The 16,732-nt window shown below is 44.1% G+C and overlaps 1 protein-coding gene across 3 annotated transcripts in view; it reads left to right on the forward strand.

Annotated features, from left to right (window-relative positions):
• The window catches only part of LOC105006621 (SH3 and multiple ankyrin repeat domains protein 2), a 276,728-nt gene that overhangs the window by 253,485 nt on the left and 6,511 nt on the right, over positions 1 to 16,732 (forward strand). For all 3 annotated transcript variants that reach the window (XM_034297425.1, XM_034297433.1, XM_034297430.1), the window contains one exon: positions 3,627 to 6,189. In XM_034297425.1, the coding sequence (XP_034153316.1) occupies positions 3,627 to 6,189 (2,563 nt within the window). The remainder of the gene's footprint in view (positions 1 to 3,626; positions 6,190 to 16,732) is intronic.

Genomic DNA, 16,732 nt, shown 5'->3' on the forward strand with positions numbered 1-16,732 from the left:
AGAGTACCCGACCTTCTTGGAGTCTCTGGGAGGGGTGCTGGAAAGTGCTCCGACTGGGGACTCTATTGTTCTACTGGGGGACTTCAACGCCCACGTGGGCAACGACAATGACACCTGGAGGGGCGTGATTGGGAGGAACGGCCCCCCTGATCTGAACCCGAGTGGTGTTCAGTTATTGGACTTCTGTGCTAGTCACAGTTTGTCCATAACGAACACCATGTTCAAGCATAAGGGTGTCCATCAGTGCACGTGGCACCAGGACACCCTAGGCCGCAGGTCGATGATCGACTTTGTTGTCGTCTCATCTGACCTGCGGTCGTATGTCTTGGACACTCGGGTGAAGAGAGGGGCGGAGCTGTCAACTGATCACCACCTGGTGGTGAGTTGGATCCGATGGCGGGGGAAGAAGCTGGACAGACTCGGCAGGCCCAAGCGTACTGTAAGGGTCTGCTGGGAACGTCTGGCCGAGTCTCCTGTCAGAGAGATCTTCAACTCCCACCTCCGGCAGAGCTTCGACTGGATCCCGAGGGAGGCTGGAGATATTGAGTCCGAGTGGACCATGTTCTCCACCGCCATTGTCGAAGCGGCCGCTCGGAGCTGTGGCCGTAAGGTCTCCGGTGCCTGTCGAGGCGGCAATCCCCGAACCCGGTGGTGGACACCGGAAGTAAGGGATGCCGTCAAGCTGAAGAAGGAATCCTATCAGGCCTGGTTGGCTTGTGGGACTCCTGACGCAGCTGACGGGTACCGACAGGCCAAGCGGGCTGCAGCCCGGGTGGTTGTGGAGGCAAAAACTCGGGCCTGGGAGGAGTTCGGTGAGGCCATGGAGAAGGACTATCGGCTGGCCTCGAAGAGATTCTGGCAAACCATCCGGCGCCTCAGGAGAGGGAAACAGTGCCCTACCAACGCTGTTTACAGTAGAGGTGGGCAGCTGTTGACCTCAACTGAGGATGTCGTCGGGCGGTGGAAGGAGTACTTCGAGGATCTCCTCAATCCCGCTGTCACTTCTTCCATTGAGGAAGCAGAGGATGAGGTATCAGAGGTGGACTCGTCCATCACCCGGGCTGAAGTCACTGAGGTGGTCAAGAAACTCCTCGGTGGCAAGGCACCGGGGGTGGATGAGATCCGCCCTGAGTACCTCAAGTCTCTGGATGTTGTGGGGCTGTCTTGGTTGACACGTCTGTGCAACATCGCGTGGCGGTCGGGGACAGTGCCTCTGGGATGGCAGACCGGGGTGGTGGTCCCTCTTTTTAAGAAGGGGGACCGGAGGGTGTGTTCCAACTATAGGGGGATCACACTTCTCAGCCTCCCCGGGTAAAGTCTATGCCAGGGTTCTGGAGAGGAGAATACAGCCGATAGTAGAACCTCGGATTCAGGAGGAACAGTGTGGTTTTCGTCCAGGCCGTGGAACACTGGACCAGCTCTATATCCTCTACGGGGTGTTGGAGGGTTCATGGGAGTTTGCCCAACCAATCCACATGTGTTTTGTGGATTTGGAGAAGGCATTCGACTGTGTCCCTCGCCGCATCCTGTGGAGAGTGCTTCGGGAATATGGGGTCCTGGGTCCTGTCTAAGGGCTGTCAGGTCCCTTTACAACCAAAGCAGGAGCATTGCCGGCAGTAAGTCAGACTTGTTCCCAGTGCATGTTGGACTCCTGGCTGCCCTTTGTCACCGGTTCTGTTCGTAATTTTTATGGACAGAATTTCTAGGCGCAGCCAGGGGCCGGAGGGTGTCAGGTTTGGGGACCACACAATTTCGTCTCTGCTCTTTGCAGATGATGTTGTCGTGTTGGCCCCTTCTAACCAGGACCTTCAGCATGCGCTGGGACGGTTTGCAGCCGAGTGTGAAGCGGTGGGGATGAAAATCAGTACCTCCAAATCCGAGGCCATGGTCCTCAGTCGGAAAAGGGTGGCTTGCCCACTTCAGGTTGGTGGAGAGTGCCTGCCTCAAGTGGAGGAGTTTAAGTATCTAGGGGTCTTGTTCACGAGTGAGGGAAGGATGGAACGGGAGATTGACAGACGGATCGGTGCAGCTTCTGCAGTAATGCAGTCGATGTATCGGTCTGTCGTGGTGAAGAAAGAGCTGAGCCGCAAGGCGAAGCTCTCGATTTACCAGTCAATCTACGTTCCTACTCTCACCTATGGTCATGAGCTTTGGGTCATGACCGAAAGGACAAGATCCCGGATACAGGCGGCCGAAATGAGCTTTCTCCGCAGGGTGGCCGGGCGATCCCTTAGAGATAGGGTGAGAAGCTCAGTCACCCGGGAGGAGCTCAGAGTAGAGCCGCTGCTCCTCCACATCGAGAGGGGTCAGCTGAGGTGGCTTGGGCATCTTTTTCGGATGCCTCTGGAACGCCTTCCTGGGAAGGTGTTCCGGTCCCGTCCCACCGGGAGGAGACCCCGGGGAAGACCTAGGACACGCTGGAGGGACTATGTCTCCCGGCTGGCCTGGGAACGCCTCGGTGTCCCCCCGGAAGAGCTGGAGGAAGTGTCTGGGGAGAGGGAAGTCTGGGCATCCCTGCTTAGACTGCTGCCCCCGCGACCCGGCCCCGGATAAGCGGAAGAAGATGGTATGTTATGGTATGGAATCCAGAGAGCAACAACTTTCATCCTTTCTGATCGTGGTCCAGTTGAATTAGGCTTAGCTGGTTCCTTTTGTTGTTTATGTACAATGTTAAGTAAAGCTATGATTTATAGCTTTACTTTATATATGATATAATTTCTTGTAATGACACACTGTTTGCTTGCTGTACTCGTTTTTCAATATGTAGATACCGAAAAATAGTCATGTGAATACGCTTTGCCTAGTACTAAATAGTTACACATTATTTCTTTGCATTTTTTTGAGAATGTATCACTCTACTAAAGAAACACTGTTCATTTACAATAAAGACTTATCCAATAGCATAAACACTATATTAGTTACTTATTTAATACAAATACTGCTGTGTTATGGCAACTAGATATTTCAGAAATTGAATTTTGACCAAAACCACTGTCTGGATGATTCTTCAACACTAAAAGTAAGTGAAAATTAGGTCTAACATGCAAAAAAAAATCTAATATCCCTTTAAGATGAGAATGTTTGGGGGTCAGGCAGAGGTAATTTCTGATGGAACAGCATGCATTGTGATTTATTTGAATTGAGGAGTGATTGGAGATCAAGGAAGTCGTGTTGTGTAATATTGAAGCTATATTGAAGGGTTGTCAGCAGAGTTCCATTAAGGGAGAGATGTAAACAAAATAGTGTTGTCAGCGAGTTTACCTTTATGAATTTGTACAGAGAATATTGTTAGCTTGAGATTGGAACTTGGAGGAATCCCCATTTAAACAGGAACTTGTTTAGATATCAGGACCTCAGTTTTTACCCACTGTACAGTATCAGATAAGTAGTTTTACTAACAATCTGGGCAGTTTTCTGAGAACACAAGGTTGTTGAGTCTAGTGTTTAGAATGAAATGATTGGTGAGTCAAAGGCTTTAGCCAGGTCAATAAAAACAACCACACAGTAATGTTTGTATTCCATAGAAGATGTCCTTAGGACCTTCAATGAACCATACATCATAGTTTCTCTCAGTAGTGAAATTTAATAAAATCCCTGGTAAAGTATTCTCTCTCTCCCTCTCTCAGGTATTACAGAAGAGGAGAAGACATTCCTCACCCCTCCCCCGCTCAAGTTCACTCGCAGCCTCTCTATGCCCGACACGTCAGAGGACATCCCTCCTCCCCCGGACATTTCCCCCCCATCCCCCCCCTCTTCCTATAACACTGCCTCCGTCACACCTACGCCACGGGGCTATGGCACCACCCGACCGGGCCTCACCCTAAACCCGTCTGGAAAATGTTCCAACGCCAACAACCTCAGCAGCCGCACAGACGTGGGGACATTGCGGCGCGGTTATCACCGACAGAGCTCAGAACAATATGACAGTAGAAGCCGAGGACGGGCACCTGTGCCTGAGAACCCGTACTCAGAGGTGGGCACCAAGGCGCTGTATGTTCCCGCCAAGCCTGCGAGGAGAAAAGGCATGTTGGTTAAGCAGCCCAATGTGGAGGACAGCCCAGAGAAGACCTGCCTGCCGCCAACCTCGGGCGCACTGTCCATGCCAACCACACCCACTGAGAGGACCTTCTCATCCATCCCCATCCCCACCATCATTGTCAAGGAGCCATCCACCAGCAGCAGCGGGAAGAGCAGCCAGGGTAGCAGTATGGAGATTGAGCCCACCACACCCGAACACCCGCCCTTAGCGCCCGGATCAGGGGACAAGGAGCTGACGGCAGAAGACTCTATGGTCAACAATCCGTTTGCAGCTGCCATTGCAGGGGCAGTGAGGGACCGAGAGAAGAGGCTGGAGGCTCGGAAGAACTCACCTGGCCTCCTCTCCACCGACCTGGGGGATGAAGACTTAGATGACCCCACCCCAGTCCCTCGCCTGCGACAATCCAAGTCTATCGACGAGGGGATGTTCAGTGCAGACGAGCACATGCGGAAGTCAATGGCGCCCCCGCCAGCCGCCGCCCTGCTGCGGTCCCAAGGAGGGAGTGACATTGGGGGCAACGTAACGGATTTCAGCACCCCCGAACCAACCCAGGTGGTGAGGGAGCCCCTGACTGCACGTACCGGCACATACCCCAACCTGGACAGTCCCATCAGTCTCCCTGCCACCCCACCTAAGACCTGCAGCTCCAACGGAGCAGGGGGCTACTTGCACCCTGTCACAGGCAAAGCCCTGGACCCAAACTCGCCCCTTGCCCTAGCCCTGGCCGCCCGGGACAGAGCTATGAAGGAACAAGCGCAGATGAAAGTGCCGCAAGCCCCACCGCCTTCCCAACCTCAGCCGCCCCCAAAGAGCGATGCCCCCCAGTCCCTCCCCCCGAATTCCAATAAACCTGGCCTCAACCAGCCACTCTTTATTGACACAAAGCTTCGCTCTGGCATTGAGGCAGGCTTCGCGTCCTCAACAACAACCCTGGGGAGAGGCAGAGGGAGAGGTTGGGGCATGAAGCGACAGATGACAGAGCATAAGTATGAGACGGACGGCACAGCAGAAGAGCGGCAACAGGTGGCAGACGACAGGAAGAGCACACCGGTTGACACCGCCGACAATTCACAAACACAGCAGTCGGCTGGATTGCTGATGGTGCACACCAAAAACAGGCCTGATGGGGAGGAGGGGGACGAAGAGAACACACCAATCCAGGATAACAACATCCCCAGCGAACTAAGAGACCCCAACCAGCCAAACCCCCCCACCAACAGCCACAGTACCAAGCCCCTCCCCCCAGTGCCGCAGGGGAAAAGCATCACAGCAACCGGGTCGGTGGACGAGATAGTCAAGCTGCCCTTCCATATGCCCCCTCCCCCTCTGGCCTCTGTGGACATCGAGGAGGTGGAGGAGTTTGTCTTTTCAGAGCCCCTGCCACCACCACTGGAGTTCGCCAACAGCATAGACATCCCAGAGGACCAGGCGACGGTAATCGCAGAGCTGCTTAAGCAACGGGACCAAGACAGACGCAATGGGACAGGGGCCAGAGAGCCGCACCCCCCCCCCTACAGCACCCTGCCCCACGTAAGCCAGTTCAGACAAGGGAGCGGGATGTCCAACTGCGCTCTGCCCCCGTCCTACCCCCCTCCACCACCCGACAGCACCTTTGAACAAGGTGTCACCGACTCGGGCATTGAGGAGGTGGACAGTCGGAGCAGTGGAGATCCTCATATGGAGACCACCAGCACCGTTTCCACGGTTTCCAGCATCTCAACGCTGTCGTCGGAGGGCGGGTGCGACAGCGCCCTGGAAAACACTTCCATGGTCTACACTGATGGCCAGGCTTACCTTGCCGACCGACCCCCTGTTCCTCCCAAGCCAAAAAACAAGCCAATCATCAATAGGAACACTGCACTTTACCACGACGCCCTCATGGAGGAATCCCTGGAGTCTTTTGGGACACCCCCACCGGTCCCTCCTCCTCCACCCGGGTCTTTGTCTCCCCCAGACTTCCCTAGGACCCCCACTCAGCGGTCATCCAAGCTTTGGGGGGAGCCCCCTGAGCTAAGGAGCCCCCCCACGCCTGACCCCAAAGCTACAGTTATCAACGAGCTGAGCTCCATCTTATTGCAGATGCATCGGCCCAAACCAGGGGACTCCCTGGACTCGCCCGCCACAGGGTCCAGAGGTGGCTTTGGAACCAGGTAAAACTTTAACCAAACTCACCTTTATCACTTATTGACCGCTTTTGTTTTTGAGAAACCGCTCTCCCCTCCTTCTCTACAGAACCAAACAGTGGATATTGTTAATGGTAGCTGGCCTACATTTTCAAATACTTACAAAATAAGCTGATTCATTGCTCAAACTAACCAACCAATAGTCATTAGAAAGCATAGCATTAGCTTACCTAGCTACTGCAATCTCATTAAAGTTCTGGTCTATCTTTTTGTAAATAATTCCCTGTTCTGGTATGTCCTTAAGCCCTAATAACGCATTTAGAGGATTACAGTAGAATTTACAATAGGCAGGGCCTGACCACCTGCTACCGGGTCATTGTACAGTGTCCTCTGTAAGCTCCAGACTAACAATTTCAATTGGTGGTGCTGGTACCACTGAGCCTTCCACTTTGTAGCATCAGGACTTGATTTGGTTGCACCCCCAAAATATGATCTTAAATAGTAATTAAAGTTTAACATTTCCCATATTAGTTTATTTTTACATGAAGATGAATTCAGTGATCACATTATAATGTATGTTTTGAGTGCTCTCCATTACATCTATGATTAGGCATCTATGCGACGTCTCAATGTTTTTTGTTTAGAATGAAATTATGTGTACACTTATTGATTTTATAGTTATTGTATCTGGTAAGTATGCCAAAAACACATTCTTGTTTATAGCAACGACCTTGTGCTTTGGTATGCCTGATTTCGGTGTGGCCAATAGACTGAAATAGTCAACACTAGGGGTGTGCAAAGCAGCCAGTATTTGTATCTGTATTTGTATTTGTTAAGGGGGAAAAGGTACTTGTATTTGTATTCCAGTAAAATTCAATATAGGCTTACAAATCCCGTTTTTTTTTTTGCGTTACACTTCTAATTTACATTATAGTGTAAGTATTCTTTAATTAAATATATTATAATAATTATGGATATGGAAATATTGGTTGATATTTTTCCATAAATCCAGCAATGAACATGTAACAAGGAACGTCATTGAAAAGAAAATAACATAACAGCCATTACCTCATCCATGGTTAAACCAACAACTAATAAATACCATTTGTGAACATTATGAACCCCACCACCACCCGTCCTTGTTGGTGGACGCTGAACCGACAGAATGAACATGTAACAAGGAACGTCATTGAAAAGAAAATAACATAACAGCCAACTCATCCATGGTTAACCAACAACTAATAAAATAACTGAGCGCTCTCTGTTGCTGTGTGGAGAATGAAGATGTGTGGAGCAGCCTGTGTCAGTTACCGCTTTTATTCTTTTCCCCTCCCCCGACTGAACGTCACTCACTCACTCACTCATCCGGGCATGTACTGCGGTCTCATGAGAAAACGCAGCTTTTTGATATAACGGTTCTCTTGTTCCCGAATACAAATATTTTTTAAAGTATTTGTTTGAAATAAGTATTTGTAAAAACCACGTTATTTGTTTTTTTCCCGAATACCGTATTCGGGTTCGGTTCCACCCCTAGTCAACACGTCATAATCCCCATAAATCCTAGTGTAAAAATTTGATACTTGTCATTTTCTTATTTCACCATTCATTAAGTACATAACACAATTTTGAAAATAACAAAATTTATAACAAAAATCCCAGATGGAAGATATGGTGTTAAAACCGAAAGTGCTGGTTTTCATATGTTTTATGGGGATTATGACTTAAACTATTTCAGTCAGTTCAGACTAAGTGTTGGGAAGTTCATTTCTCTTAACTGATTTTGCACTAAACCATATTTTCGTAAAACAACAGTTCAGTTTATTTACCAGTGTTGATGTATAACTAAACAAACAAATCTTTACCAGATGAAATGTGGCAATGATAATCTTTAAAATCAAGTAGAGCCCGATTTCCCAATAAGGTGGCACTTATGACGGTTCACCGATGCACATAGCCTTAAGATGGACTTTGTTACAACGGACTAATGTTTCCCAAACCATCACGTACATTGCTCTTTATAAAATGCATAGAAAGTGCTACGATACTGTTATTTGAAATGGCATTAGGCCATGTTTGGGGTATTGAATGGAATGAGGCCATGAATACTTTCAAAATATAGCCTATTGCATTTTGATATAGCTTGATTACTTATCAGAAGCATTTAATATCACTGGCAATGTATTCTACTACCACTTAGGCATCAATAGGAAACTGTAAAACTCAAAGTAGTAGTGAAATCTGGGGTGGACGAAACATTATATCCAACCAGTGTGGTGGACTTCAGCCAATCACAATCAGCCAATCATCTCTGGAAATTGATCACATGACATCAAATTATCATGTCCTCTGGTGGCCTTATAGAATATATGTTACATAGCAATCAACACATGACTGGTTAACTGGGAATATAAAGCATAGTTGGAAAAATCCATTCTAATTGTATTTTTCTCAAAATTGTTCTTATACAATTTGTGATTAAGGTCCTACAAAGAGAGTCCTTTGGTATAACACATCGCAGAGTGCCTGGACACAGGCAGCCATGCTTCTGACATGTTAATGCCATTGGTCTTGTGTGCATTTGTAGCAAGGAAGGATAAACAGGCTGTGCATGGCAATAGTGTTAATTAATATTATAGCTTCAACTTACAACTATTGTGATAATGGATTAATCTGTTGATTACTACTTCAGTAATACAGAAATAGAACACATACATTCCAGTATTAAATTCTATTGTTTTATTTTTTTTTAAACATAAGGGTTTTTCCTAAATCTTTCACAACATTCAGTTTTAAACAACTTGAAACTGCAGTTATGTTCATTGTTTTAGAATGTATTCATCATTCTATGGCGTGCTTAATAAACATGTAAAATATAGAGACTATGGAAAGATAGGGTTAAACATCACTCAGAATCTAATAGCAGGCACCTTTAACTAAAGAATGCAGGCATCACTATTAAAATAAATGGACTCACTGTGGATGCATATTCCTCAAAGTTGCTATTGTGGAGAAATATATTTGCTTACTCTGACACATTGCATCAGCAAGAGTAATGCTTTAAGGTGCAGTATCTGGTGTGGCTTTTAACAAATTCCACATGCACAAGTAGACCACTGGTTTGGTGGTGCTAGGATTACATGAATACAATGTCTCACTTCAAAACTAAACTCATTCTGTTTAGCTAAACTTAAACTCTCTGGATAGCAGACAGTTGTATACTCGTTTTAGTTAACCAGGGTTTTTCTTGGCTCAAAATTTGGCAAATCCCCACTACCCTATGTTCCACCGGACTATCCTCTGTGACATTTTTTGCTCTGAAAAAATGTCAGGAAAATCCTACTAGAACAGCTGAACTTTATTTGTGATTAATCAGTCACTTTAAATGATGGCAGGTGTGTGATGACTTCTATTTAACATGAGTTTGAATGTGATTGGTTAATTCTGAACACAGACACATTCCCAGTTATAGGTTATAGTTAAAAGTGGAAAAAGGTCTGACATGATTTAGCTTTGTCAAATGTTTTTACATCACAAAAACCTGGCATTTTCAAAGGGGTGTGTAGACTTTTTATTTCCACTGTACTTCATATTATATCTGGCAACACTATTATGTTGTTAAATTAAATTTGCCCTGTTGTCCATGTCCACTACAATGTCCTCCCGAATGACAACCAAAATACAAGCAATATAGTCATTCTTTACTTATTAATATTATTTGATCTTTTTTTAAAAACATATGTAGGTTTTTACCCTCGTGTTTTTTCGTATCTGCCTGTGTAGGACTTTTAGACATTTTATTGGATTTAAGTGCATCCAGCCTATAGTTTCTGCTTGGCTGTTTTACTAAGCCCCCAAATACATTGGCTCCACAATGCTTCTAGCATACAGAGCATATCATTCACTTTTCATAGTGTCTGAGCCAACCGAAACCATTTAGCCATTCAGCATCAAAATGTTTATTAGAAGATCTAGGAATCACATAAATAAATATGAAATCATAATTAATCACAGTCAGTATTATTGTAGTCTGTTTTTGTTATACTATGTTCGTGTTCATTTGACTTTCATTAAAAATGCATCAGAGCTCTATATATTACAGCTTTGTCACTTAGTTTCTTTTCCATCCATGCCTTGACGCCACATCATTTAACTCCCTCTCTAAAGCTGTATCCAGCGAAGTTTTTTCTATCTTGAACCTCAGGCATAATGCGTTTTGACTGTTACGAGAGGCGAATGCAGGACCTGTTGTTCCGGAGTCCCGCTCTAACCACTACGCTATTTAACAAGGGGTAGTCAGTCACCCAGTCAGTCAGTCACTTAGTAAGAGACATTCGCTCTTCTTAGCCAGCTCCGCTTACGCGGTCCGGCAAAAAGAGTCATGCCTTGTGTGTGTGGAGGTTTAGAATTGAAGTCAGTTTGAGAGAAAGTTCAAAAGTTTAATTGCAATAGTTTGACAAGATATGTAATTTTTTTTAAATAAGTAATCATTACGTAAGTTTGCTTTGTGATCTGGCAACCTTTTCTAATTGAGTTGTGTGTGTGTCTGTGCATGCGTGTGACCTTGGTAGACATGTTTGATTTTGCATTGCTGTGTGACTTATCTCATTCCATAGACCTCTCTGGTGGGAAAGTAGCAAGTATAATAAGAAAGTTGTATTCAGCCAACAAGAAAGTACATTTAGGCATTGGATTACCATGTAGTTATCTTTCAAAACATCTTCCCCCATGTGTCCTGAACACCCAAGCATTTTAACATGGATGAGACAGCTGAGCGTACAGCTCAGCTGAGCTGTCTTGAGAGATACTGTACTGACCCGGGGCATTACAAGGCAGTTCTTGCTTCATTAAAATGGGTTAAATGTGATGAAGTGATAGTGTAGGCTTATTAGCTGATTAGCTTCTATTTTGTATTATATCCCGCTAAAATGCATGTAAATTGGATGTGAAGGCATTGTTTCATGCAATGCCACACCTTGCAGTATTTTGTTGCAAAATGTAAATAAATCAAATACTCCGTAAGTAAGTCAGTAAGTAATACAATTATACAGTCACCCCCTAATTAAGGCCTACTTTGAATGGTTGTATTTCCAGGCTGTTGGTCACAGACACTCTACCCCTATCCTGGGGCAAGGTTAAGAACATCTAGTTGCTTAAGGCTAAAATAAGTGTCCACCCTATGATCAACCTTTCACCTGAAACAGCCCAGGCTGCTCATGGCCTTCTTCTTGTTTAAACTGTCCTTCCTTCTTTAATGAGAGGGGGGGAAAGATTCAAGTGAAATTATTCACGGGTCAAATGCTCTTTCCATGAAACAGATTATCCTTAATCTCTTGTGTAAATGAGGAAAAAAAGGAAATTATTTAATCCCCATCTTTCCGCCTATCACTTAATTTAGGTTTATTTTATCTCTCTCTTTTCACCTTTAAACCACCCTTCTAATTTCTGTAGAAGGGGTGAGCAGTATTTATATAAGGGGTTCAAATAGATTTTATTATGATGCTTTGACCATTTTCAAATTAAATCATGTTTTATACATATGTGGTTTTGAATACACCCAAAATAATTCCTGGGTGTATAAATAGTGAGACACTCATTAGGCTATTGCTGCAGATGCATTATGGACAATGCAAAATTACAATCCTGAAAGTATAAAACTCATCGGTTTGTTGAAACCCTATGTTCTGTCAGTAGGTGAAACAATTTGTTGTGCAATTTAACAATTATTCTGCGAAATCAGGAAATAATGTAATAATCCATCATAGCTACAGTTAAATAATTGGACTCTGACACAAGTTTTGTTATTTTGGCTGTTTACAGTTAAATAATGAATATGGGCTTAAAGTGCAGTCTCTCAGCTTTAATTTGAGGGTATTCACAAATTGGAGGGAGGGTTTAGGAATTACAGCTCTTTAATATGTATCCCCCTCTTTTTCAAGGGACCAAAAGTAATTGGACAGTTGACTCAAAAGCTGTTTCATGGACAGTTGAGCTATTCTTTCATTATTTCTTCATCAATTAAGCCGAGAAAAGTTTGGGAGTTCATTCCAGATGTGCCATTCGCATTTTGAAGTTGTTGCTGTGGACTCACAACATGCGGTCAAAGGAGATCTCAATGCAAATGAAACAGGCCATCCTAGATAGAGATAGCAGGAACATTAAAAGTGGCCATAATCAACAGTTTGGTACATTCTGGAAAAAAAGAATGCACTGGTGAGTTCAAAAAGGCCTGGACTTCCAATGGTGACACACATTCATGCAAGCCTCAAGAATAGAAAGGCCAGATTTTGCCAAAAAACATCTAAAAAAGCCAGCCCAGTTCTGGATCAGCATTTTTTGGACAGATGAAACTAAGACCAACCCAGAATGATACTAGAATGATGAGAAGAAAAAAGTATGGAGAAGGCTTGGAATGGCTCATGATCTGAAGCATACCACATCATCTGTAAAACACAGTGGAGGCAGTGTGAATGGCATTGCTATGCATGGCTTCCAATGGCATTCGGTCAGTAGTGTTTATTGATGATGTGACAGAAGACAGAAGTTTAGGGATATATAGTCTACTCAGATTATTTCATTTCAAATCCATTGTGGTGGCATACAGAGCCAAAATTATGAAAATTGTGTCAGTATCCAAATATTTCCAGACCTAACTGTATATATTCTGGTCACTGTAGATGGGGGATTACCAAATATCACATTTCATAATGCTAAAAAAAAATCCTGCACTCCAGGTTACCGAATCAGACAGTAGATGGTAGATGGTGTGGGCATCCACATACCTATCCACCTTTTTCATGACGACAAAGTACAACCCCGTTTCCAAAAGAGATGGGACGCTGTGTAAAATGCAAATACAAACAGAATGCAATGATGTGCAAATCATTCATCCCAAAGATTACATATCAAATGTTGAAACTGAGAAATGTTTTTTGAAAAATACATGACCATTTAAATTTTTTTCTAAATACATTACCATTTTGAATTTGATGCCAACAACATGTTTCAAAAAAGTTGGGGAATATTTACCACTGTGTTGCATCACTTCTTCTAACAATACTCTGGAAGCATAAGTGGGAACTGAGGAGACCAATTGCTGTAGTTTTGAAAGTGAAATGTATTCCCATTCTTGCTTGATATAGGATTTCAGCTGCTCAACAGTTTGGTGTCTCCTGTGTCGTATTTTCATAATGCGCCAAATGTTTTCAATGGGTGAAAGGTCTGGACTGCAGACAGGCCAGTTAAGCACCTGGACTGTTTTACTACTGAGCCATTCTGTTTCTATACGTGCAGAATATGGTTTGTCCTGTTGAAATGAACAAGGCCTTCCCTGAAAAAGACTGAATGGCAGCATATGTTGCTCCAAAACCTGTATTCATTGTTCAGCATTAATGTGCAAGTCACAGATGTGCAAGTCACCCATGCCATGTGCACTAATGCACCCAAGGATGCTGGCTTTTGAATGGTGCGCTCTTTAGGTCAGAAGATGCAGTATCCATGATTCTCAAAATTATTTTCACATTTTCATTTGTCAGACTACTGGAAGGTTTTCCACTTCGCCTCAGTGCATCTTGAATGTGCTTGGACCCAGAGAAGGCGGCAGTGTTTCTGGATTTTGTTTATGTGAGGTTTCTTTTTTGCATGGTACAGTTTTAGCTTGCACTTTTATGCAGCAACAAAGTGTTTACCGACAATGGTTTTTGGAAATGTTCCTGATCCCATTAATTGATTTCCACTCAATTAATTAATCATGTCTGTTTTTAATGCAGTGCCGCCTGAGGGCCGGAATATCACAGCCATCCAACATTTGTTTTGGCTTTGTCCCTCGCATACAGAGGTTTCTCTGGATTCTCTGAATCTTTTAATGATTTGTACTGTACATAATGAGATCCCCAAACCCTTAGCAATTTTTCGTTTCGTTTCGTTGCACTATTTGCCTCTGCAGTATTTCACGGAGTGGTGAACCTCTTCCCATCTTTACTTTTGAAAGACTCTTCCTCTCTGGGACACTCTTGTCATCTTACTGACATGTTGCCGATTAACCAGATTGGTTGCCAGATTTTTTTTGCATTACACAACTTTTCCAGTCTTTTGTTGCCCCTGTCCAAACATTTTTGAAACATGTTAATGACATCAAATTCAAAGTGGCCATTTATTTTTTGAGAAACAATAACATTTCTCAGTTTGAACATTTGATATGTTGTCTTTGTACTATTTTCTATTATATATAGGGTTTAAATGATTTGACATCATTAGGCCTTTTCACACTGCATTGTTCTAAGCCCTGGGCTATATTAGCTTCAGGTTAAGAATGGCCCTGGGCTAGCTTAGCCTGTGTTCACACAATAGTTTAACCCTGGGCTAAGGTTTAACCCTAGGCTAAACATTCACACTTGTATTCCTAAGCCCTGGGCTAACGGTCAAATGGCACATAATACCATTTTACATTCTATGATAAGCTACAAATGTTACGTTCTCTCCGGCATGCGAATAATGTTACAGTAGCCTACATCACTAACAAATCATCCATGCTATGCTACCGCAGTTTTATTAACGACTTGGCATTGGTTGATGAAGTTGGCCACCCTGTCGGTATTTGCTTGGACATCTTTGTTAAAACTATGCAAAGAAAGAGAAAAAACTTTAGTCAACCTTCATTCTTTCGACTTATTTGCTAGATTTAAGTTCAAAGAAAGCTGCAATAACTATACTTCGCAAAAATTTGGCATGTATAATAAACGACAAAAGTTTGCAGAGTGAAAGGACCAAAACAGATGCAGCTGTTAGTAACGGCACACGTCACAAGCATATGTAAATTAAGTGAAATGGCACATTTTGTGATTGGACAATAAACGTTCTATGGTTTTATTCTTGACCCCGTTTCACACTGGTTATTTTGGCACCGTGTTTCTGGGGCTAGCCCCCCCCCCCCTCCGGAGCAGGGCCAGCTTGCCCCAGGCTAAGGGTGGTGCTAGCCCACTTTAAAATATGCAAGTGTTATGAATATTAATGAGGCTAAAGCACAATTCTTTGGCATCCGCTAAACTGTTTTTCCTAGCCACTGAAATTCAACACTACTGCTGTTTGCTCGTTGGGCTTTAAAGCTGGGTGTTTCTGTAAAAGCACTTTCTGACAACTGCTGTTGTAAAAAGGGCTTTATAAATACATTTGATTGATTGAAACTATAAACCGAATACATACCCAATAAACGAATATTCGGGTCCAGCCCTACTACAGAGTAACCACCAATTGTCTCAAAACATTGTATCCTCTGAAACCGGCACCTACGTTGTGATTTGGGTTGTGATTTGCAAATGGTGTAATCGGTATGTACACAAGTACCCTAACCTACAAACGGATAGTCTATAATACTTTCACCCTATAGTAATTGTCTTTTAAAAATATATATTTTCATTCTTTTTATGCTTTTTGACAGGAAAGAGGTAAAAGGTTTTTGCTGAAAGGCCACATTGACTACATGCTTCATCAGTACATGTGCACTGGTGTCAACTGCTTACACCATTGGACTGTCCTGTGCCAAAATGGTTTGATTTCAAATTCAAACCTATGGCAAATAGAGACAAAAGAAGAAAAGAAATGCTTCCCTGTCCAAATATCTACAGGGTATACTGTATGGTAAAAAAAAACTAAAACATATTTTCAGGTCTGTTCTTGCAGGACTTCTTCACAGCACCTAACTGCATAGCTCTCCAGTTGGAAAATAATCCCTTAGCCTATTGTGGCTCCTTCTCCACTTGTTTGTAGTCCTCTCCTTTTTATCTGAATTTTTTCACTAGGCTGGAGTGACACCTATGGGTATGGTTTTCACTGCACCTATTCCTCAACTGGATTGACAAGTGCATACTTATGACATATTGCTTGCACTTTACTGATCCCCCACAGATCTGCCCACACAGAATAAATAGGGGCTGAAGAAAGGTTGATGGGAGAGTTATTTTTGGGACGGGGTGTATTCTATTCTATAAGCTAATTGATTTGAGTATGTTGTAAGAATGTCTAACCTAGTAGGATGCCACGTTTGCCTAGACTTGCCCTTTGTCTGAGCCTTTGGAAACAGATGCATCACATACAGTACTGTCAGTTAAAGGGTACTGGATAGTGCAGTCTGAGGGATGGAGGGATGTTATAAGCAGATTACGCATTATACAGTTAAATAAGGATATGTGTGAGGGAGCAGTGGTTGACCTGTAGCTGAGTAAATGGGTGAATACGAGGGAGGCCAAAAGGGATGGATTCTCTCTCTCTGTATCTCTGTCCTCTCTCTCTCCCTCTGTATCTCTGTCCTCTCTCTCTCCCTCTGTATCTCTGTCCTCTCTCTCTCTCCCTCTGTATCTCTGTCCTCTCTCTCTCCCTCTGTATCTCTGTCCTCTCTCTCTCTCCCTCTGTATCTCTGTCCTCTCTCTCTCTCCCTCTGTATCTCTGTCCTCTCTCTCTCTCCCTCTGTATCTCTGTCCTCTCTCTCTCTCCCTCTGTATCTCTGTCCTCTCTCTCTCTCCCTCTGTATCTCTGTCCTCTCTCTCTCTCCCTCTGTATCTCTGTCCTCTCTCTCTCT

This window comes from Esox lucius, chromosome 2 (assembly GCF_011004845.1).
Source record: "Esox lucius isolate fEsoLuc1 chromosome 2, fEsoLuc1.pri, whole genome shotgun sequence".
Lineage (NCBI taxonomy): Eukaryota > Metazoa > Chordata > Actinopteri > Esociformes > Esocidae > Esox > Esox lucius.